Raw genomic sequence first — 22888 nt, 5'->3', positions numbered from 1 at the left:
GGAAAGGCTGCATCAGCAGGGAGCTGAGATGGCCTGTGTCCTCTGGGAACTGGTTTAACTGGCACAGGGAACTCCGCTGCCAGCTACGACCAACACCTCTCCTCGGGAGGAACAACAGCTCAAAGGCAGAGGGGGTTTGGGTGAAGGTTGTGTGTGCCCTGAGCTCTGGTTGTGGATTGGAGTGATCTCTAAGCAGTGTTTTCATGCCAGGTAAGAACAGCTTAGGAATGCAATAAGAATGGAATAAGAATTGGGAATAGAACAGAATTGGGAATAGAACAGAATTAGGAATAGAAGAGATGAGATGGTAGTTTCAGCAAGAAGACAGAATTCTTCCTGGCTATGTGAATGGGATCTCTGTGTTTATCACAGAAATTTGGGCTTGACTCACCTTGGGTTGGGTGCCGCCGATTTTCAGAGGAAACGGGACGATAACAGGCAGCATTATCTTGTTTCTGCTGCAATACGAAACTTCTCTGAGTCACTCCTTTCCCAAAAGCACTAGCTTCTCGGACGCTGTCAGACCCACAAATCTTTCCCATTTGTCCCAATAGGAGGAATTTAACAAAAGCAAAGTTGCGATTTCTTGCCAAGAAACCTTGCTTTAGTAATTAAAGAGAAACAAAGCATTTCATTCCTGCAGTAAGGAAAAATGTATTATTCCCACCAAATAAGCTTTATTTACAGAATATGTGACAGTTACTGATAGTGCAGGGGGGCTTTCTAGCTCCAGCATTACTTGAGCCCCCTGGGACCAGTACTTCTGTCTGAAACCTTTGGGCTCTGCTTACGGAACCCTCTGGAGAATGATGTGTCTGGTTATTTTGTTCTAAATGTCTTTTTTTAATTTATTTTTTCTTTTGTTTAAGCGTTCTTCAGTCTGATTTGAATGAAATACCCCAGAGAAAAGGCCCTCTCCAGCGTTTCCGTCCACAGGGCTGGACAAGATGCCAAAGCAGGTAAAAAGAAAACCAGGAATTGTGTGTGCTAATTAAATTTTACTGCCAGGAAAGAATTTTTGGCGCGTTTCCATGCAGTCAAGATTAGGTAACTACTAATGCATATTCACCCCTACTTCATTAATTGCCTGGGCCTATTAACTGTGTGGTTTTGAGCTGTGTTACTAACACCAGCTAGTGATTTTTGTTATGCCATTGGCTTTAACGGGGCAGGTGTTAACGCGGGCAGCAAGCACGTCCCTAAGGGTGATGGTTCAGTACAATTAATGCACACTCGAGGTGTAGGTATGCAGTGTAGGTATCAGAAGTGATAATAAGCCCTTCCTCAGGTCTTGCAGGATCAGCTGCACGCTGGACTTAAGATCTCAGCAGCTGCCAGCGTAACACAGGGAACACGCGGGAGAGCACAGGGCAACTGGCAGAAATTCATCTTGTCAGAGTATTTCATAATTGTGTGTCTGTTCCCTGTGAGAGCAGCAAGCTCCTTGATGGGCATCCAGAGTGGAATAACAGAAATCCCTTAAATGGCAATGCTTACCTGCATTCCTAAGCTTTTGGTTTTTTTACTTTGCTGTGTAAAATTTTATATTACTGGAAATGAACTACTTATGCTGTCTGCAAAAGACAATAATGCTCCTAAATGAGTACAGTATTGTAGCTTTATTTTTTTTTTTTAAGAAATGTGTTAATGGGATTTTGCAGTGTATTTTCTCTTGTATTAATGAGCTTGGCTCACGTAGTGGGAATGCTGCTAACTAAATTTAGCACTTTTTCTGTATAAACAAGGTGATACTGTTCATTGACTTGGTTAACTTCTAAAGAATTGCAGATTTATGCTACTAAATACAAATGAGTAGGGTTACTTTGAAGGAGTTTCTGTCAAGGAGAAAGGGAACAGAAAAGGAATATCCAGAAAGCAAAAATCAGGACTGGCATCTTTTCCTTTCTTTATTTTCCCCTCTCTCCTTCTCCCCAGAAATGACAGAGAGGACCTGAAATCTCTCTTCTGGCTAAGTTTTCCATTACGTTTGTACAACAAATGTGTCCTTCCAACTAATATCCTCAAGGACATGGGAGCCCAGAGGCTAAGATTTAAATGCTTTAAGTGATTCAAAGGGGACAATTCTTCACCTACTGCAGCCCAGCTCTTGTAACACCACCATTGCTTTCCCCTGGCTGTAACCTCTGCACTCTGCAACTTTACTCTTGGGGCCATCAGTCTCTACTCCAAAAATGACAGTCTCTGCTAGGAAAACTGCATCTGTGCTGGACCATGGAGCTTTTGGCTCTACCTTGGCTTCTGCAGCCAGTCCTTCCTGCTTCCCATGGCCGTGACAGCGTTTGCATCCAATGTGTGACATTCCTAGGCTCAGAAATACACCAGTTAAGAACACCCTAAAAGTGTGTCTGTGCTGAACGGCCTGCAAAATTGCAAGTGCCAGGTAGTGTGAGTCTAAGGACACATTCTGTCCAAGTGCCTTTGCTTACAGTTAGAATTACCAGAGTTTAATTCAGTTTACAGACGGCGTTGTCAGGCTGCCATCTCTCATACGCTCATCTCTCCTTTCTAAAACCAGAGCACCCCATGGGAACCACTGATGCAGGGGGAGGGCAACTGGGAGGAAGAGTAGCTCAAACATACTAAGTTATGACTCCCCTTGAGACTGAACTTGTGTTACGTGGAGGCAGTAGAAGAGCTGTAAACTCTAGTGGATGAGGTGAAAGTCCAGCTTCGTTCAGCCTTTGGTCCTGATCTCACATCCCCTCCAGGAAAATGGCCAAAAAGAAGACTCCATCATCCAGAATGACCTCAGTGAATCGTTTGAAGAAGAAGTTAGAGCGTTCCTTAGTGATGAAGAGAAACTGCACCTTTTTGATGACCTCACAAAAGTTAATCCAGTGACAACTACAACAGGTAAGAGCCAGGGCTGTATCTCCTGAGGAGCCACTTTCCCTGGTAGCTACTAATATAAGGTAGTTACTGTTCTCATCACATTAATAGTACCGTGAACATAGTAGTTAAAGATTCAAAGCCTATTAAAACCTATTCAAAGCCTTAGAAAGTTCCTTTTGGCTTGGCTGAATTTTTTTTCCAAATGCTTTTATTGTAGATGTAGCTGTGCTGAGCCCTTATCAAGCTGTGCAGGCAGAGCTCACGTTTGTGGTGTTGGTCCAGGTACCAGGGTGTGGCTGAGGGTTGGTGCTGTTGAAGGACTCCTGCATGACCTTGTGATTGCAGTTTGGTTTTAGTTGAACCTGTCAGAAAACGAGGCTCTGATTTAGATTCAAAATATATCTGTGAAATTGATTTTGAAAAGTAAATTCCTCACTTGCCTGTCTCTCGTGCAAATGGGGAATTCTTGCCTCTTCTGCAGATGAACAGATTTGCTTTCTAGGACTATGCGAAACCTCATAAAAGCCCAGGATTTATTGAATGGAATAGTTAGCAGATCCCTTCAGATTTTTAAAAATAAGGGCAACTCTTAAAGACATTGTTGTGTACATGTCATGGTTGAACCCCAGCCGGCAGCTGAGCACCACGCAGCCGCTCGCTCGCTCCCCCTCAGTGGGATGGGGGGCAGAATTAGAAGGGTAAAAGTGAGAAAACTTGTGGGTTGAGATAAAGACAGTTTAATGGGTAAAGCAAAAGCTGCACACAAACAAAGCAAAACAAGGAGCTTACTCACTGCTTCACATCGCAGGCGGGTGCTCAGCCATCTCCAGGAAAGGTGGGCTCCATCACAAGTAACAGTTACTGGGGAATAAAACCACCATGACTCTGAGCGTTCCCCCTTCCTCCTCCTTCCCCCAGCTTTATATGCTGGGCATGATGTCAGGGTGGTGTGAGGAGCAGAAAAGGCCTGGACTCTGTGCAAGCACTGCTCAGCAATGACGAAAACATCGCTGTGTCATCAACACTGTTTTCAGCACAAATCCAAAACACAGCCCTATGGTACCTACTATGGCAGTGTCAGGTTAATGATTGGACTCGATGATCTTAAAGGTCCCTTCCAGTAGACAATTCTATGATTCTACCATGAAGAAAATTAACTCCCAGCTGAAACCAGGACAGTATATTAGAACTATATCACTCTCTTGATCACCTCATTCTCTACTAGACCTAATAGGTAACATACCTGAAGATTTTTGTTACAGACAGACACAGGAAGAGTCAAATACACTTTTCAAAAGATGCTGACAGAATGTGTCTTTCAGTTCTGAAATGTCTTCAAGCAAGATATGCAGTAAACTTGTTCTATACAAATGCTGGCTGCAGCCTGGTGGCTTTAAATCCATTTCAGCCTGTCACCTACCTCTATTCACCTGAGCTCATGAGAGAGTACCACGTCGCACTGCGTCCTCAGGTAATCCTTGTATTTGAAATAACTGTCCTTCCGCAGAACCCAAATGTTAAGTTCGACAAAATCTATGTAAGCAAAATAATCCTAAAGAATAAAACCCATTTCTAGTGAAATATGAGTTCTGGGGAAAGAGCGGTACTGTTTGCAGATAAATGTGAGAAGACCTTTGCTGTTCATTGCTGTTGATCTGTGTAATTACTGTTCTCTTAAATACGATCATTCTATTTTATTGCCAGGATTTAAAACCTCACATCTTTGCAGTGGCTGAACAAACCTACAGAAATGTCCAAAGTCAGATAGAGCCCGTCAACCAGTCTATAATTGTTAGTGGAGAAAGTGGTGCTGGGAAGGTAAGGGGATTTTTTTCTGACATTGCTCTTAAGTTTTGAGACTTACTTGTGAGCTGCAGTGAACAAGTAAAGACAAAGAAAAGAACTTCTGCCAGAGCACAGAGCCAGTCTGCTCTAGCAAGACTCTTGAAATATGTGGAAATCATGAAGTGCTTGCTGCAGTTGAATAGCCTCTACTTGATGTAGCTGTTGGGGAGCTCATGTGGGTCTCAGCAAAGCCTATGTGGAGGCTTAGAAGAAGCAGAGAGTTCAGATCCTATCCTAGACCCTTCTGTAATGGTCTGTCCCTCTTCAGGAAGATACCCAGGATGTTTTTAAGCCTGAGAACAAAATGATTTGCTGAGTGTTAACGACTCAAAGTCTATTTATATTCAGTTCATCCTCAGCTACTAACTGTTAATTCTAGGTGAGCTTCCAGGTTGTTACATCTTGATAGAGCTGCCATTCAGCAAAGCACTCTGACTCCAATGGCATTTAAATGTGTCTTTTGCATGGAAGCATGTGCACAAAAAGTTTCCACTGAACCAGAGCTATAAACCTGACACAATTACTCTCTTCAGAATCCTCACCAGCTGCATACTGTGTTTTCAGAAGCTAGGGCTGTTTCACTGGCATAACTAAAACAACATGGTAAAAACAAAGCCCTATTGTCAAGCCTCTTTCTTGCAGACCTGGACGTCTCGCTGCCTTATGAAATTCTATGCTTCTGTTGCTGCTTCAGTTATCTCCCCAAAAGGCAATGAAACTGTGGAAAGGATAGAGAAGAGAGTGTTGGATTCCAACCCTGTCATGGAAGCATTTGGTAAATGAGACTTTTTTAATAGCTAGAAGAAGCAGTAGCCACTGTGGGAATTTTCTTTGTTAACACACAAGTTTAAGCCCTTGGTTCTCTCCTTAAAAGATAAATTCTTCAAATATCACCCTTAATATCTCCATGTCCTACGTGGAAGAGTGGAACCACTCTGATCATGCTGTATCTGTCACTGGCAATTTCACAGGAAATGCATGTACCCTGCGGAATAACAACAGTAGCCGTTTTGGAAAGTATATCCAGCTTCAGTTAGACAGGTAATAATCACTGTGTAAAAACCTTATCTATTGTCTTCTTCCTTTAAATCTTTACAAGCCTATTTCTGAAGCCTGCCCTAGAATGTTTGATGTGTCTTTAGAATGGATTTTGGTTTGCTGGCAGCTTACATTATTATTAATTTTTCTTCTGTAAGCTCTCAACCTGATCTCTAAAAGAGAGCAAAGGAAAAACAGAGATGCAGTTCAGAACTCTGAATAAAATATTACATTCAGCTTGCACAAAACTGAAGGTGAACTGCAAAGAGTTCATGGTATCATGACAACACAACACCCATCAGATTCTTTGAGGAAGTTTTGTTGAAATCTCTGCCTTTTTTGCCCCTCTAGATTCCATCATCTGAGTAGTGCCTCCATTCAGACTTTCCTTTTGGAGAAAACCAGAGTTGCCTATCAGGCCCCCAACGAAAGAAACTTTCACATCTTTTATCAGGTTTGCTTTCAGTTAATTTTCCTAGATATTTCTGACAAACAGTGGGGATGAAATCACCAGCTTTACCACAGTTGTAATTTTTAATATTTAGCAGTTTTCCTATCTGCTGTGCTTCCAAATGAAATGATGCTCCCAGTGTGTCACTGTTCATTCCCTGTGAGATGTAAATACCAAAGGCAGAATTCAGTCCTTACCTTGTTTTCTGTCTCCAGATCACAAAAGGTGCCACTGCAGAGGAGAGGCTGGAATGGAACCTTCCAGAAGGGGCTGACTACCGCTGGCTGCCAAATGCTGAAAGAAGCTTAGATGGTAAAGATTAGTTTCACAGACTGTCCATTAATAACAGCTGTAACTTTAAAGGAAGGCAGACAAAAATGTGTGTGCCCTGTTAAATCCCACGAGCCAGGCTGGTCACCAGCAGCTGTTGTGCAAAGCCACCTGGGTTAATGGGATTCTTTTTAAGTTGCAGTTTGCTCAGTGAAGAGTTTTCACCTGGCTTAAACCAGCATTTTTTTGGCCTAGCAAATTTGCATCTCTGTGGCTATGTTTAGAAACTGGTTCTTCTTTGGATGTGCTTCAGCAACCCACTGCCCCACGTCAGAGCCCCACAGGCTCAGCATTAGGTCAATTATTTGGTTCTCCAGCTTGTACCATCTGCCTTCCTTGACCTCCTTTGAGGATTCCAGCTGAACTGGAGGTGGTGTCAGGCGTTGTGCTTGCCTGTCTTTGTGTGCATGGCTTTCCTTTAAATAGCACCCGTTTGGCTTTTCAGAGGACTGCTTCGAGGTGACCAGAGATGCAATGTTTCACTTGGGCATTGACCGCTCCACGCAGAACAATATTTTCAAGGTCAGGTACAAAGCATGGTCACCACAAAGCTGCTGCTGATGTTTGGAATGTCTTTTTAGTCTGGGATTTCTGCAGAAGTAAATCTGTATCGATGTATAGAGCACGGGTTGTTTGGTACTCCTGACTGCAGGGCCTGCAGCTGTGCATTAGATTGTGTAACCAAATATTAATTGCACGGGTTGTTTGGTACTCCTGACTGCAGGAGCTTGCAGCTGTGCATTAGAGTGTGTAACCAAATATTAATACTTAACTAAAAGTCTGCACCAGTGGACTTTAGTTTTCCCTCAGTAATTGCAGCATTGGGAATTAACACAAAAGCTTGGAATCTATTTGCTTTTTTTTTTTCTATTCAGAAATGTTTTGACTTGTCATACTCATGTGGGAAGGCAAAGAGGACATTGTTCTGTTTTAGAAAACTGAATGAATAATTATATTTCAGGTATTGTCAGGCCTTCTCCATCTTGGGAATGTTCAATTCTCCAATCCTGTGGATGAATCTCAGTCTTGTGAACTAGAAGAAAACGCCAAAGGTGAGGCAACGAGCACGGCGTGCTCCAGAGGGTCTTGTTCTCTGAGTGCAGATGCCCAATGGAAAGGATTGCTACGCTCTTCTGCTTGGCAGGAGACTAGCGAGGTCATGGGCAAACCAAAATTTAAGTGTGTTTTTGTTTGGTCCTTCAGGGTTTCAAAGTATCGAACAAACAAAAAGCCAGTGCTCCCCTGCTCTGAGAGAACATCCTTCCACTACAGGTCAAGGCAACTGCAACATTAGACAGTCATTTCAGGAGGATTGTTGGCAGAACCGTTACTCTTGATTGTAATCTTGCGTTGACATCATAAGGCTTCCAGAAATCTGACCCAGAGTGGAGAGCAGGGCTTTTAAAATTAAAGCTTTGAAGTTCTCATGATAAAGACTAAAACTTAGGAGACTTAGGTCTCTGCTCAAAAAAGGTGAAAAAGTAACAAAGACATACCTAGAAAGTACTCTCTAAAAACGCCTTCTTCAGTGTGGCAAACTTCTGACTTTTTTGGTATTGTTGTTTCATTTCAATAGAGTACCTGAAATTCTAGGGGTGTTGCGCATCCAAATATAGAATCTGGTCTTGCAAAGCTTTCCTCCAAATCCAAAAAATCCACATTTAAGTTGGTGATTTCATGGAAGCGTCATTTTTCTATACTATCTCTAGATCTTCCATAACTTGAAAGGGGCTGCAGCCATTTGACACTCCAGATAACCTTGCAATGTTGTTTTTTTTCTGGACAAGACTTTTTGAAGACTGCTGGAGCTTTGCTGCAGATACCTGTCGAGGAGCTACTGGAATCATTAAGAATTCGAACAATAACTGCTGGGAAACAACAACAAGTCTTCAAGAAGCCGTGCTCCAGAGCCGAGTGCGAGACGAGGAGGGACTGCCTCGCCAAAGTGATCTATGCCAAGTAAGGACATGTAGCCCAGCTGCTCTGCTAATCCCTAGAACTTTTTTGAGGGAATAGAGAGGGATTTACTTTCCTTTGGCTTTCTGCTTGGACTCAATAGCAGCGTAACCCTCCCTTCCCTGCTCGACACACCTTTGATTCAGTTGTAGACCCTGAGAGAGCTGCAGTATCTAATAGGGAGACCTTCAGAGAACTGCTGTTTCATGCCAGCTACTGGTAAAAACAGCAGTAAAAGAGTTGTAAGCAAGCATTTTCCAACTAATCCAGTTGTCCTTGTCTGCAGATTGTTTGAATGGCTCGTTTTGGTCATAAATGAAAGCATCTATGGAGATCCTTCAGGATGGACCAGCTTCATAGGTATGGTTTGTTCCTCCCTGGTTTAACTGGGTAACCCTAAGTCCTTCAAGCTGCTCCTAAACCAAAGTACACTGTCTTCCCGTGTTCCTCCCAGGTTTGTTGGATGTTTATGGTTTTGAAGCCTTCCCTGAAAACAACTTGGAACAGCTCTGTATTAACTATGCCAACGAGAAACTGCAGCAGCACTTTGTAGCACACTATCTGAAGGCACAACAGGTATTACTCTGTTAAGATCAAATGTTGAATATCTAATTTTAAAACAGCGAGAAACTGCAGCAGCACTTTGTAGCACACTACCTGAAGGCACAACAGGTAATACTCTGTTAAGATCAAATGTCGAATATCTATTTAAAACAGCATTTTTAATCTCTATCATTGTATTTCTTTGCTCTGATCGGATTGCAACCTTCAGCCAAGTAATTAATGCCAAAGAAATCAGTGGGAAGTGAGTAAAGATTGGGTTTGTTTTTTTTTTTAAAGAGGAGACTGTGGGGCAGTTGGTGGCATGAGACAGCTTTTTCTCCATAGGGCACTGGAACTCTGTTCCCTGTTATACAGCTCCACAGCTCTGTGCCCTGTTCAACTGTTTCCATTCCCTCAAAGAGCTGAACACTTTAAAACTAAAGTCTTGAGGTAAGAAAATGGCCTAAATTGAGATTTTCTTGGAAGCTGCTGCTTAGAACCATGTTAATTCTCTTCATCAAGTATAAATTACCTTAATGGTTGGGGAGGTTCTAGAGCTGTGCTTCGTGCAGACCCCTGTGACCTGAACATCGATAGCTCCTGGTACCTGGTGGAGGCCTCCTGCTGCTGGAGAATGACAAAACCACACAAATGCACTGCAGCCACTTCCTTAACTGGTCACACACCACTAATTCCAGTTCCCATCTGAGTGCCCTGAAAGCTGCAGAGTCCCTGCCAGGCCCGGGGTGCTGCTCTAATAGCTGTACTTAGGTCCTCCTTGAATCCCTCCACGTGACACATCCATTACCACAGTGCTCTTTGCCATTTACTGGAATCTGGGAAATTCTTTTCTTTTCTGGTACCTCCTGCATCGTGGCAGTTTTATCCATTTATTCAGGAGAGAAGTATCTCTCTGACCAAAATTTGTGCTTTCCTATGCCCAGCCTTTTTTTTTTTTTTTCCTGCCTGCCCTCGTCGGTAAGGCAGGGGTTAATGGTCAGTGAAGATGGAAACCAAGTTCAAGCACACAATTACTTTCCTTGAAGCTGATTGATGAGCTCTATTTATAGTCCCCTCCCAGTTACTGCCTGCCCTCTCACCTCTCCTCAGCTGGCCCTGGCCCAAGCCACTCGGACGCCATTAGTGGCCGCGCTGAGCAAGCTTTCACCAGGAGACTTTTAAAATAACTGGCCAGAGTTTGTGCTTGTTAAAGACTCCTGACAGTTTGTTCTGTAATTCGGCAAAGATATTGTACCAATTATTTCAACCAATATCTTTCTCCACTTCCTTTGGATCAGGCTTTGTTTTAAATGGAGCCCAGTACGTAAGGTCTGGCGCAGGGTGGTTGTTTTGGGCTGTGTCCCAAGCTGAGGAAGGAGCTCTCTGTGACCGTGCCCTACAGGGCAGAACCCAGCACAGGCAGGAGAAACTTACAGGGACTGCCTGAGCCTTGCAGCTCTCTAATAAATCTGAGAGATTCCCAAAGACTTAAACAAATTATTCCAGCAGGATCTGCTGCGACCTACTCAAAAGCTACCTGGGGTAGCATATCCTCATTTGCTTTTATTTTTTCCTCAAGATTTCCACTCAACATGAGCTGAGCTTTGGATCCGAGCCTGGGATTTACAGTTAAACAGTAACTGCATCAAACTGCACAGAGCCATAGGGCTGCAGTGCCCTCTGCTGCGGAGTAACCACTCTCTGTCTCTTATTTCAGGAGGAATACGCGGCCGAGGGCCTGCAGTGGTCCTTCATAAACTACCAGGACAACCAGAACTGCCTGGATCTGATCGAGGGGAATCCTCTCAGCATTTTTTCTTTGCTGAATGAGGTAAGCGTGGATCTACACTCCCAAATGCTTTTGGCCTAATTTTCCTGCCCTCCATCCCACGCCACCAAACATGAGCGCTAAATTAGTAGGAAACTTGCTAGCTATAAAATTTCTGCAGAGATTACTTTTCCTGCTTACTATTCTGAGCCATCTTTTTTCCTCTGAAACAGGATGTTCTGATTCAAATATGAAGCCTCAAATAATTTTTGGGGTTTTTTTTATTTCCCAATATTCCAGGGCTTGCATACTCAAAGCAACTCTAAAAGTAAAATGGCTATGATTTTAACTTAAAGTGGGTTTAGCTTTTCAAGACTCTTCTTTATGACATGCAAGAGATGCTGCAATTTTGTCTCGTGTGTGCTGCAGGAGTGTCGACTGAACAGATCCTCCAACACCGACCTCTTTCAAACTCGGATTGAGAAAGCCTTGTCTAATAATCAATGTTTAAGTCGAAACAAGTTCAGTAAGAAGCCTAACTTCATTATTTCACATTACGCTGGCAAAGTCTGCTATCAGCTGGCAGCAATGGTGGAGAAAAATAAGGTAGGTGCTTTTAGAAAGAGCTCTATAAAACAAACAAACAAACAAACAAAAAATCTTTCAGACCAAAACCAATTTAAATCAAAGCACCACTAACATGTATGTTCAGTGACGTTTACCAGAGATACATACCTTGCTCCAAATAAGTAGATTTACAGAATATTCCTGACTCTGAATATGAATGTACATAGTCAGATTTGAAACTACAGCTTTGGTTAAATCAGAAACACTATTCCATCTATACCTGTGGAATTTTCAGTCAAAGGTGGCAGGTTTCTGGTAAGTCCAAATACTCACAAGTGACGTCTGTGTTCGCAGGACCCCATTCCACCAGAGCTGGTCCATGTGTTGCAGAATTCTAAGGACCCTTTGATTCAAAAATTATTTCCTGTGACAGAAAGGAACCAAAATAACATCAAAACCCAGAGCAGAGCAGCTGTGGTTACAGTGGTGTCAAAGTTCAAGGTATGTCCTGTTTAGCTTTCTGCTTTCTACTGCTAGAAACTAGATGAGAAAACAGTTTAGTTGGACCAAAACCAGTAAATGTTATTAAAATGCAACAGCTGTAAAACAGAAACAGCTTCAGATTCCTGAGATTCTCAGGGTTTTAACTCACTCTGATTTTACCTTTTCCTTTAACAGTTGGGCATCTGCTTTTGTGAGGCTTCTTCCTACCTGTTCCTCTGGAGGGGTAGCTTCAGCTGATGGCCCTGCTGTAATTTTGGAAACTTTCTGAATTTACCATCAAGTGCTTTACAAAAGCATCCACAGAGTGGGTTTTTTGCTCCAGTGGTCGTTACAGAAGAGCTCTGCTAATGCTGAGTCTGTAGAGCCATCCTTGCAAAAAAAACCTGCTTTGTTTTTACAGAGGACCACTGGTTTGTTAAACCCCCTGTGGAGGAGTCATCCCTAATTAAGCCTGTCTTTGTTTTCTGCAGAGTTCACTTGAACACCTCATGCAGATTTTGAGTAGCACCACACCGCATTACATCCGCTGCATCAAGCCCAACGCCGACTGCAAGGCAATGACTTTCAAAAGAGAAGAGGTAACTTTTCAAAAGCCCTTCCTCACGGAGTCAATGAGAAGGTTCTTCAAGACACTGTGTGGGGCTTTGCATCGGGTCTCTGTCATCTGGAGTCACTTGCAAAGCTCTTTTCTCAGCACATCTTGAAATAGCTTTTTCTGCTTTGGAGCTTCCAAGATAAACATCCTTTCTGAATCACTGATGATGCTTGTCTGAAATGGAGCTGGTGACCACAGCAGCTCTTCCAGATGCAACTTACTTGTTGTGTGAGAAGTTCTCACCTCCTGGGTTATTTGGGGTGCTGCCATCCCAGCCCTCAAGAGACAGGTGACATGACTGCTCTGCAGTCCTGGGCACACAGGTACCTTCATGGTGAATTTCCTAGAAAACTTTGCTTGCTCTTGGATGCTGCTGTGGAACAAGTTAGATGAGATCAACCAACAAGCATCTTTGGGAGCAGAGCAGCAGCTGTGAGTGCTGTAACTGGGGAACCTCACCTGGGTAAAAACAAGCATCTGGGTAGTGCTGCATTATCTTTAAACGCAATATTAAAATACCAACAATGAGCTTCTGTGTTCTGCTGCATTCGGCCAGTGCAGGGTGTGTGGCCACCATGAGAGAGGGGACACAAGGACTGTCCCTCAGCTGAGCCGAGCTCCACTCCAACAAGCATCTTTGGGAGCAGAGCAGCAGATGCTAATGCTGTAACCGGGGAACCTCACCTGGGTAAAAACAAGCGTTTGGATAGTGCTGCATTATCTTTAAACACAGTATTAAAATACCAACACTGGGCTTCTGTGTTCTGCTGCATTCAGCCCGTGCAGGGTGTGTGGCCACAAGGACTGTCCCTCAGCTGAGCCAAGCTCCGCCGGGGCCCAGCACACGCAGCTTCCATGAAGGGTAAGACAGTGGTCACCTAAACTATCTCCATTTACACCCCAGGTCCTCAGCCAGCTCCAGGCCTGTGGAATAGTGGAAGCCATCACCATCAGCGCAGCGGGGTTCCCCATTAGGTAAGTCCCAATTTCTTGAGAAACATCTTCCATAATCTGTTTCTATAGCAATTAGTGGCATGTTAGTCATTTAGAAGAGCATTTAAGCAGGAAATCCAAGTATTTTGCTATTAGAGATCATGAAACTTTACCAGTTCTTCAGTTCTTTCCAAGCTATCAGAAGGGTTCTGCTCACTGCTTGCTTTTAAGCTTACCATCCCAGCCCTCAAGAGAAAGGTGAATGACTGCTCTGCAGTCCTGGGCACACAGGTACCTTCATGGTGAATGCTCTAGTAAACTTTGCTTGCTCTTGGATGCTGCTGTGGAACAAGTTAGATGAGATCAACCAACAAGCATCTTTGGGAGCAGAGCAGCAGCTGTGAGTGCTGTAACTGGGGAACCTCACCTGGGTAAAAACAAGCATCTGGGTAGTGCTGCATTATCTTTAAACGCAATATTAAAATACCAACAATGAGCTTCTGTGTTCTGCTGCATTCGGCCAGTGCAGGGTGTGTGGCCACCATGAGAGAGGGGACACAAGGACTGTCCCTCAGCTGAGCCGAGCTCCACTGGGGCCCAGCACACGCAGCTTCCATGAAGGGTAAGACAGTGGTCACCTAAACTATCTCCATTTACACCCCAGGTCCTCAGCCAGCTCCAGGCCTGTGGAATAGTGGAAGCCATCACCATCAGCGCAGCGGGGTTCCCCATTAGGTAAGTCCGAATTTCTTGAGAAACATCTTCCATAATCTGTTTCTATAGCAATTAGTGGCATGTTAGTCATTTAGAAGAGCATTTAAGCAGGAAATCCAAGTATTTTGCTATTACAGATCATGAAACTTTACCAGTTCTTCAGTTCTTTCCAAGCTGTCGGAAGGGTTCTGCTCACTGCTTGCTTTTAAGTTTGAGGCCTTGGAGACAAAAATATCTGTCACAAATCCGTACTGCTCTCTGGTGTTTTGAACAACTCTGCTCATTTAGCAAGTCCCAAAGTGCAGTCACAGCACAACAAGCAGCACCACCACAGCCTGCATTCAGGGCACTGGCATTCTTAAAAATGTACCAAATATTAACAAAGCCCAGATGTGTCTGTAACACACCCCTGGTCTGAGAACTCACCAAGAGCTCCAGTCTGAGAAGCTGAGGAAGAGTCGTTTTGATGTGGACTATCATGTACTAAAACTTCCTAATTTAATGTGGCCTCACAGTACCATTTTCAGCAATTAAAATTAAACTATAAACGAGATTCATCTAAGTGTAGGTGCTTGAAGTCAAGCATTTCATTGCAGCTACTGACCTTGCTGGGCTTTCTTCACCACCCTCAGAGGATGGAGGTAACGAGGCCTGAGCTAGTTGTGGTTTTCACATCTCAGTATTGATGGGCTGAAGCTCCACCATTACCATAAACAAGCACGATTCCTGCCCAGTCTTTGTTACTGGCAGAAGAAGTGTTATTGGGCAATAGAGTGTCTCCTGAATTTCTTCAGAAAGTCTATACTTTCTTATATGCTGGTAGCTGCAGAGGCATCAGCCTATTTGCATGCTGTGCACTGGATTTTTGAAGCCATTTGGCAAGTTCTTCCCCCTGAAAGGCCAGGTTATTTACTGTACAGTAAATGGTACTTGCTTAGAACTAACTGTACATTTGTCTGTCAGGATCCCTTTCCAGAGTTTCACTGAGCGCTATCAAATACTGAGAAAATCATGTGGGTCCAGTAAAAAGAGATTGTGTGATAAAAGCAACTGTCTTTCTACTGCCGAGAAGAAAGGTATGTTTCTTTAGCTGATCCCTCTGCTACCAAGTGAAATTATCACTGCACCAGTTTGGTAGCGCGTGGATCAGACGCAGTGTCTGTAGCCAGCACGAGGGACACCATTACTCTCACAATATTTTTCTAATCTATCACCAACTCGAGTTTCTAATTTGCTTAACGCTTATAGCAGGCTCTTTAAAAGTCTGCAAATCTCTCATCTTCCTGCTGTTTTTCTGTGCTCCTCCTGGGTAGAACAGTTACAGTTACGATGGTGTTGGGGGTTCCTCCCCGATATAACCTGATTTAGAGTTGGTTCTGGAGTAGACTTGAAAACCACTTACCTTTTTGCTTATATTCCTTCTCCTTCCTTTCTCTTTTTTTTCCTCCCACCCTGTTTTCTTGCCGAACACACTGACCTTCTGCCTTACCTGGATTCTGCTGCTTCTTCTACCTTTTGCAAACTTCTGTACGCCGTTCTTTTTTCTAAGCAAGAGCCAGGATGGACTTTTAAAAAACACAATCCAGCCTACAAGGTAATGTCTTTGGTGTCAACCCCTCAGAGAAGGAGCTTACCAGGTGGTTACACTTAATATTGAAAGTTGCTGCAACCCCCTTCTCTCTCCCAGATCAATCCCATCTCCACCTGGTGGGTCTGTTCAGTAACCAGCAGGGGTGGGTTTGTCTGTCAGGATCCCTTTCCAGAGTTTCACTGAGCGCTATCAAATACTGAGAAAATCATGTGGGTCCAGTAAAAAGAGATTGTGTGATAAAAGCAACTGTCTTTCTACTGCCGAGAAGAAAGGTATGTTTCTTTAGCTGATCCCTCTGCTACCAAGTGAAATTATCACTGCACCAGTTTGGTACTGCGTGGATCAGAAGCAGTGTCTGTAGCCAGCACAAGACACCATTACTCTCAAAATATTTTTCTAATCTATCATCAACTTGAGTTTCTAATTTGCCTAACACCCCCTGAAAGGCCAGGTTATTTACTGTACAGTAAATGGTACTTGCTTAGAACTAACTGTACATTTGTCTGTCAGGATCCCTTTCCAGAGTTTCACTGAGCGCTATCAAATACTGAGAAAATCATGTGGGTCCAGTAAAAAGAGATTGTGTGATAAAAGCAACTGTCTTTCTACTGCCGAGAAGAAAGGTATGTTTCTTTAGCTGATCCCTCTGCTACCAAGTGAAATTATCACTGCACCAGTTTGGTACTGCGTGGATCAGACGCAGTGTCTGTAGCCAGCACAAGACACCATTACTCTCAAAATATTTTTCTAATCTATCATCAACTTGAGTTTCTAATTTGCCTAACACTTATAGCAGGCTCTTTAAAAGTCTGCAAATCTCTCATCTTCCTGCTGTTTTTCTGTGCTCCTCCTGGGTAGAACAGTTACAGTTACGATGGTGTTGGGGGTTCCTCCCCGATATAACCTGATTTAGAGTTGGTTCTGGAGTAGACTTGAAAACCACTTACCTTTTTGCTTATATTCCTTCTCCTTCCTTTCTCTTTTTTTTCCTCCCACCCTGTTTTCTTGCCGAACACACTGACCTTCTGCCTTACCTGGATTCTGCTGCTTCTTCTACCTTTTGCAAACTTCTGTACGCCGTTCTTTTTTCTAAGCAAGAGCCAGGATGGACTTTTAAAAAACACAATCCAGCCTACAAGGTAATGTCTTTGGTGTCAACCCCTCAGAGAAGGAGCTTACCAGGTGGTTACACTTAATATTGAAAGTTGCTGCAACCCCCTTCTCTCTCCCAGATCAATCCCATCTCCACCTGGTGGGTCTGTTCAGTAACCAGCAGGGGTGGGAAGCAGGACCAGTAAGTACCAGTCTATTTCTGATAAGTAAAGTGGCTGGAAATCCATTCACCCTGCGGAAATGGAATGAAGTAACGAAGTAGAAGCTGGAAAATCACTTACATGCTGTATCTTTCTCCCTCAGTTATAAAGCCATTAGCTGAAAGGCCTCACTGGGATAGGTTACCAGTCCTTTTTATCTTTAGAAGGTAATAAGCCGCAAACAAAGCAAAACAATTTCCTAAACACGGGGATGAGCTTTGGGTTCCCTTATCAGCCCAGCCCCAGAAACACCATCATAGTCACCAGATGTCTTCCTGTAAGCAAGAATTGCCTCTATTTGTTTTCAATACCTTAAAATGCTCTCATCTCCTTAGAAATATTTCTAGCAGAAAAGCAAACAGTATCCAGGATGGAAAAGATACAAAGACCATCACGTTCCAGCATTGGGCATGCAGAAACTCAGGCAGCATTGCCTTGAACAACACAATCCCTTTCCAGGACAGGTCTGAGTTAAAGTCTACCTCTATTTCCAAATAGATGTAACCTGTTTGTCTCAGAATGTAAAAACTTGTCCCAAAAATGGTTTTAATAACCTCTTATTGCTGCAGCACACTCCCCGCTTAGTACACGTCCCTGTAGCTGCTTCTGATGCCCTGTGAAAGCTGTAGAATTGTGTAGAATTTGTTTCCTGTTCCTGTACCTTTCAGTACATTAAGGTTATGTGTCTCATTCCTTGCTTTTTGTTCTTTGTTCCCAACAGCTTTTGAGTTTGGGGTATTTTGTCAGATTTTCTTAGGACTGAGCTGCTCAAATCTATTCCTAATGGCATTGCTGTTGCTTTCTAATGTTTCCACGTAGGATGCTTTAAACAATGTGAAAACAGTGAGCCCTCCCTGTGTCTGTTTCATTGCCTAGATCTACCCAAAAATGCCATTTCTTTACCCATGGATAAGCTGTAACGAAGGTGATAAGACAGCACCCAAACTACATCCTAATTAAAATACACCAAGCTGGTTTTTTGGCTGCTGGCCATTGGCAAAATCGACGCTGTCACATCTTTCACTTCAGCACAGCTCCATCTAGTCATGTCTCAGCCATCACCTCCTCCCCTCTTGTAGGTGTATCCCCCCTCAATGGCCGAGAAGTCTCAGTGTAAAGACAATCACCTGGTCCCAAGTTCTGAGTTTGGTGATACCTTCTCTCCTGGTTTGCAGGCGGGACGCCGGTGGTGGCCGGTGACACGGCATCCAGTGATGTCATCTCTGAGATCCTTCAGAACGTTACGGGACAAACCACTGCTGAGCAAAGGCATCCAGTGATGTCATCTCTGAGATCCTTCGCAACGTTATGGGACAAACCCCTGCTGAGCCAACGGGGAGCAGAGCAGAGAACCCTCCGGTGTACTGCGGCAAAACCAAAGTGTTCATGGCCAATTCTGTGGTAAGAGCACCCTTTCCTCACAGCTAATGGGGCTGGAGAGCATTTCCATAATGGGGCTTCTGGCACAGATGGGCATCGTGGTTTAAACGAAGCTCCCACTAGCAGCAGCGTGACCAGAATTTGGCATTTTCCTTCAAATTATTAAACTAAATCAAACATCCATCAGAGTGCAGCTATCAGAAGCACTGTGTTTAACAGCATCCCTGTGAACGGACACAGAGCTGCACTGGTGTCCAGTGCTCTACCCTCCCACTTCCAGTAACAATTACAGCTGTCCTCGGCTTCAGCTGATGGACTCAGATACCCAGACAAGCTGAAGCAGCTTCTTTGGGAAAGAGATGAAGGAGATGAAGGCACCTTTGCAAAGCTCATGTACTAGAGGGTGCAGCCTTAAAAAACCCCTTCAATGGAGCTAGTTTTAAGCCAGCTGCTGCTGTGACGTTGGGAGTGTCCACCTTTTCCCTCCACAACAACCTTTTTCCCCTCAGACACTTACATTTTCATTTTAGATGTTATCTAATGAGCACAAATGAAGTGCTTTCACTTCTAAAACCTAATCCAGCAGTTTCAGCACCCTGAAACACACATGTAGTTTTTCTGACACACACCAAGAGGCTGTAGAAGAGGGAGGAGCAGTGAACACAGCCCCGTCCCCAAGTACTAACTGCAGGCTCCTGTCCCCAATGCAGCTGGAGCAACTTGAAGCCAGAAGGACAGAGGTGTTAAATGAGAAAGCATTTTGCATTCAGTGCTGCTGGAGAAGATTTAAACAGAAGAAACTAGAGAAGGAGAGACGGTCTGCAACCATCATCCAAGCAGGTAAAGTGTGTAAGAGGTAACATTTCCAGTTGCTCTGGATGTTTAAGGTGGCAGGAGCTGTTAACTGAGCATGGAGAAAGCTTAAGTGCTATCTATCTGACATTGTGTGCAAGAGCTTCTGAGATTCTGTGTACTCAAGACTTCTTTTAATTAAATCTTCAGCTGTTCGTTCCTGGTTGGCCAAGAATCGCTTCCGAAGGATGCGCAAAGCTGCTGATGTCATTAAGCGTGGCTGGAGGAAATGGAAAGTAAGTACCTTGGTCAGGAACTCACTGAAATGGAGTGACTGGGGCTTTCTCGTGTCTGAGAAAAGAATCTCCCTCTGTCAAGGAACTGTACAAAACCAATTCAGTCAGTTCTCCAGAAAACTTCTCCAGCTGCAGAGCAGCAGAGGGGTGCCAGTCCCATAGGGCTGCTCGTGCAGGGTGGCAGCACACAGACTGCACAATGGACTCGTTCCTTACCACCATAACATGGAGAAGTGCCCCAAAGGGGCATCGTAAAGGAGAGGACACCCTTTTTTAGACTGTTAGTTTTGCAGTTTTAAATTTTGTCTAAGACATTTGAGAATCTTACTGAAGAATATCATTCCGCTTCTCTTCATCAGGCAAAAATGGCTGCTTTGGCAGCAGCTGAATTGGACGAGGCTGAAGAAAAGGCCTTCTTCTCAGGTCCTGGAGCTAGGAGGCTCTCAGCCAAGCCACCGTGCTCTTTGGAAACAACTCGGCCTCTGCAGACAATCATTCCCTTCTGGCCCCTTGGCCTCGTCCTGGCTGCGGCGCCCGTGACCGTGACGGGGCTTCGGAGGGACCTGTCCCTGCTGGGCTGTCTGAGAGTCCTTCGGGAGAGCGGCTGCTGCAAGGGGGAGAGCTGCTTCTTCGGCTGCGGCATCACGTCCATCAGAGCTCTCCCACAGGTAACACACCTCACGTTGTTGAGTCACCAACACCCTTAAGCCCTCATGAGTTCAGGAACCTCAACCAAGCACAAAAACTCTTGTTTTTTCCATGACAATCTGTCACGGGAAGGAGCTGATCAAAGCTCTGCGCTCCCGTTGTGAAGCAGAGGATTCTGACGGGCTCTGCTGTTACGTGCTGTGTATTTTTTCTGCTCAGGGCATTCAGGTTGCACAAGAGGTGAACACACAAAAAAACATCCACTTGGAGAAAAGCCCCTGGGTGTATTAATAACGTCCCAGTAATTCTGGATTCATTTCACTGCACAGACTAATTCAGACAGAGGATTTTCAGGGCAGAAAGGGGGGAACAACCCTCCCGTACTCCATCTCCTAACGGACAGGCAGAACAGTCTCAGATACCATTTACTACAAACAGCCACACCCCACACCAGCTGTGCTCTGGTTACCAATCCCTTGGGCCTGGGCTTGGCCTTTTTGCTGAAAAATTCTTGAGGTTGCATAAAATTACACTTGCAGGAACGGAGCCTGTGCCTGGTCAGTTACGAGAAGTAGGAAGAAGTGATACCAAGTTCAGTACTGACTACGTACTCAGATCTGCAGAGTTTAAGCTAAATTCAGTCCAAATACTCTTTGCAGTAACCATTTCTTGGTTGGACTCGATCTCAAAGGTCCCTTCCAACCATGAAGATTCTGCAATTCTGTTAAATCCATTTGTCAAAGGTCCCTTCCAACCATGAAGGTTCTGCAATTCTGTTAAATCAATTTCTTGCTGAAAAATTCTTGAGGTTGCATAAAATTACACTTGCAGGAACGGAGCCTGTGCCTGGTCAGTTACGAGAAGTAGGAAGAAGTGATACCAAGTTCAGTACTGACTACGTACTCAGATCTGCAGAGTTTAAGCTAAATTCAGTCCAAATACTCTTTGCAGTAACCATTTCTTGGTTGGACTCGATCTCAAAGGTCCCTTCCAACCATGAAGATTCTGCAATTCTGTTAAATCCATTTGTGCCAGGACTTCCTTGCAGCTCCCCCTCTACCCTCACCCATCCTCACGAGCACCGCTTCGCCTGAACAGCAAAATGAGCTCAAAATCTGGCAAAACCTCCCCTGACCCCTCCACCTCTTTTTCCCTAGGGCTCTGTCAGGTTCCACTGTAAGAAGTCTCCCCTGCACTACGCCAACGTCAGCCCCCACAGGGCCGCCTGCTCCGTCACCGGCTTCAACCAGATCTTACTGGACAGAAAAAACCTCCTTCCAACATAGGCTCTGGCCGCCTGCACACCCCCTGCTCCTCCCTCCAGGGAAGGACTTGTCTGCAAGATGCTGCTTCCAAATTACTCTACGTCCGTGTCTGCCGTTACCTCAGAGCTTTCTGTATCAACGCATCATACCTATCACATAATATAAAATAATATAATATAATACACACCACATTTAGAAGGCGGGGTGGGGGGATTCCTCCTCTCACACGTGCACACAGTAGAAGAAATATGAATACTATGAAAACACTCAACGTAATTAAAACAGACCAAGTGCTTTAAGCACAATGTACTTGAAGTGACCCCGTCTGGGAGAGCGAGAGGCTGGTAACGAGAGCGCAACGAAGGGAACCATTTCTGACACGTCCTGGATTCTCCTTGGAAGATCCAACTCTGTCCAACTGACACTGTAACACTTCTGACTGTGGGGGGAGTGAGCCACAGGCACCTGTAACACTAAAGGCTGATGTCTCAGGGAAAAGTGAGACCGGACTCTCACTTTTTGTATCCATAGGACCAAAATACACAAATTCACAAGGGCCGTGGCATTTCCAGAACCACCCTGTCAGGAGCCTCCCCCCACCAAGGCTCTCCTCAGAGGCACCCTCTGCTGCTCACACGGCTCTGGAAAATGTTCCGCGTTTCCGTGTTTTAAATAAACTGGTAAATACCTTCTCAAGGTGTCTGACCAGCCGCGACGAGGTTCAGTTAAAAAAAAACAACAAAAACATTTCAGATTAGTTTGTGGGTTACAATAAAAACAAATCTATTTAATACTAATTGTTATTGGGAAGCAGCGTTTCCCACAGTTGACAGTATTTCTGCACCGACAGAAAGCAAGTCCAGGGAATGTCAAGTTTAATTCCTGTTACCTCCCAGGCCTGAGTTTATCACTGAGTTTATCAACTCTAAATGGTGAATTAGAGCAGTGACACCCCTGAGCAAAGCCAGACCAAGCCCCGAGGGAGGACACAGAGTGCTGCACCCCGGCAGCACCAATCCCCCCCAGAGGGGCAAAAAAATCTCAAGGAAAGGAAAAAGTTCCCCAAGTAGCTCACTCGGGAAGAATGTTCTCCTTCTCTGGAGGCTCAACAATCCTCAAGCAGCAGTCTGCAAACTCCACAAACAGGGGCTCCTGCATGTACTTCTTCATGAGGGAGCTTTTATCTTCTGCCTGGTCGATGCTCAGCAGCAGCTGCCTGAGGTGGGGGTTGAGCAGCAAACCCCGCAGCTCTTCTGATTCTCCTTCAGAGGGAGAAAAAGAAAGAAAAAGGTAAAGGGTACTCACTTTCAACAGTTACAAACGCGGCTGAGACCGCCCTGATTTTACAAATAAATTGTCAAAGAGGGGAGGTGAAAGGCCAGATTTCTGGCATTTAAATCTTGGAGGCAGTGACTCACGTGCACTGAGTCCCCAACAGGGATAAACAGCTCGGCTCCGGGAAGATTTTCTGGGAATGATGAGTGTCTCCGCTAGCAGAAACAGCCC

At 44.5% G+C, this 22888-nt stretch overlaps 2 protein-coding genes across 2 annotated transcripts in view; one reads left to right on the top strand and one right to left on the bottom strand.

The window, feature by feature from the left end:
• The first annotated feature begins 753 nt into the window (after positions 1-753).
• Positions 754-22078, top strand: LOC106902563 (unconventional myosin-XIX-like). The gene is made up of 25 exons (XM_014966194.1): positions 754-959; positions 2730-2874; positions 4176-4324; positions 4558-4671; positions 5341-5473; positions 5670-5739; positions 6088-6190; positions 6403-6499; positions 6963-7039; positions 7479-7569; positions 8305-8476; positions 8760-8833; positions 8928-9049; positions 10734-10847; positions 11214-11390; positions 11706-11852; positions 12326-12433; positions 13355-13425; positions 15061-15173; positions 18177-18241; positions 18295-18402; positions 19092-19221; positions 19384-19469; positions 19829-20137; positions 21275-22078. The coding sequence occupies exons 1-25, from the start codon at positions 948-950 to the stop codon at positions 21401-21403; spliced, it is 2916 nt and encodes a 971-aa protein (XP_014821680.1). The 5' UTR covers positions 754-947; the 3' UTR covers positions 21404-22078.
• Positions 22079-22129: 51 nt separating this feature from the next.
• Positions 22130-22888, bottom strand: part of ZNHIT3 (zinc finger, HIT-type containing 3) — a 1504-nt gene continuing 745 nt past the window's right edge. Inside the window, exon 5 of the mRNA XM_014966064.1 lies at positions 22130-22644. Within this exon, the coding sequence (XP_014821550.1) occupies positions 22454-22644 (191 nt within the window). The 3' untranslated portion in view covers positions 22130-22453. The remainder of the gene's footprint in view (positions 22645-22888) is intronic.

This window comes from Calidris pugnax, unplaced genomic scaffold (assembly GCF_001431845.1).
Source record: "Calidris pugnax isolate Ruff unplaced genomic scaffold, ASM143184v1 scaffold45, whole genome shotgun sequence".
NCBI classification, from domain to species: Eukaryota; Metazoa; Chordata; class Aves; order Charadriiformes; family Scolopacidae; genus Calidris; species Calidris pugnax.
The sequence above is the reverse complement of the archived record's forward strand: the minus strand, read 5'-3'. Positions and strand labels throughout refer to the sequence as shown.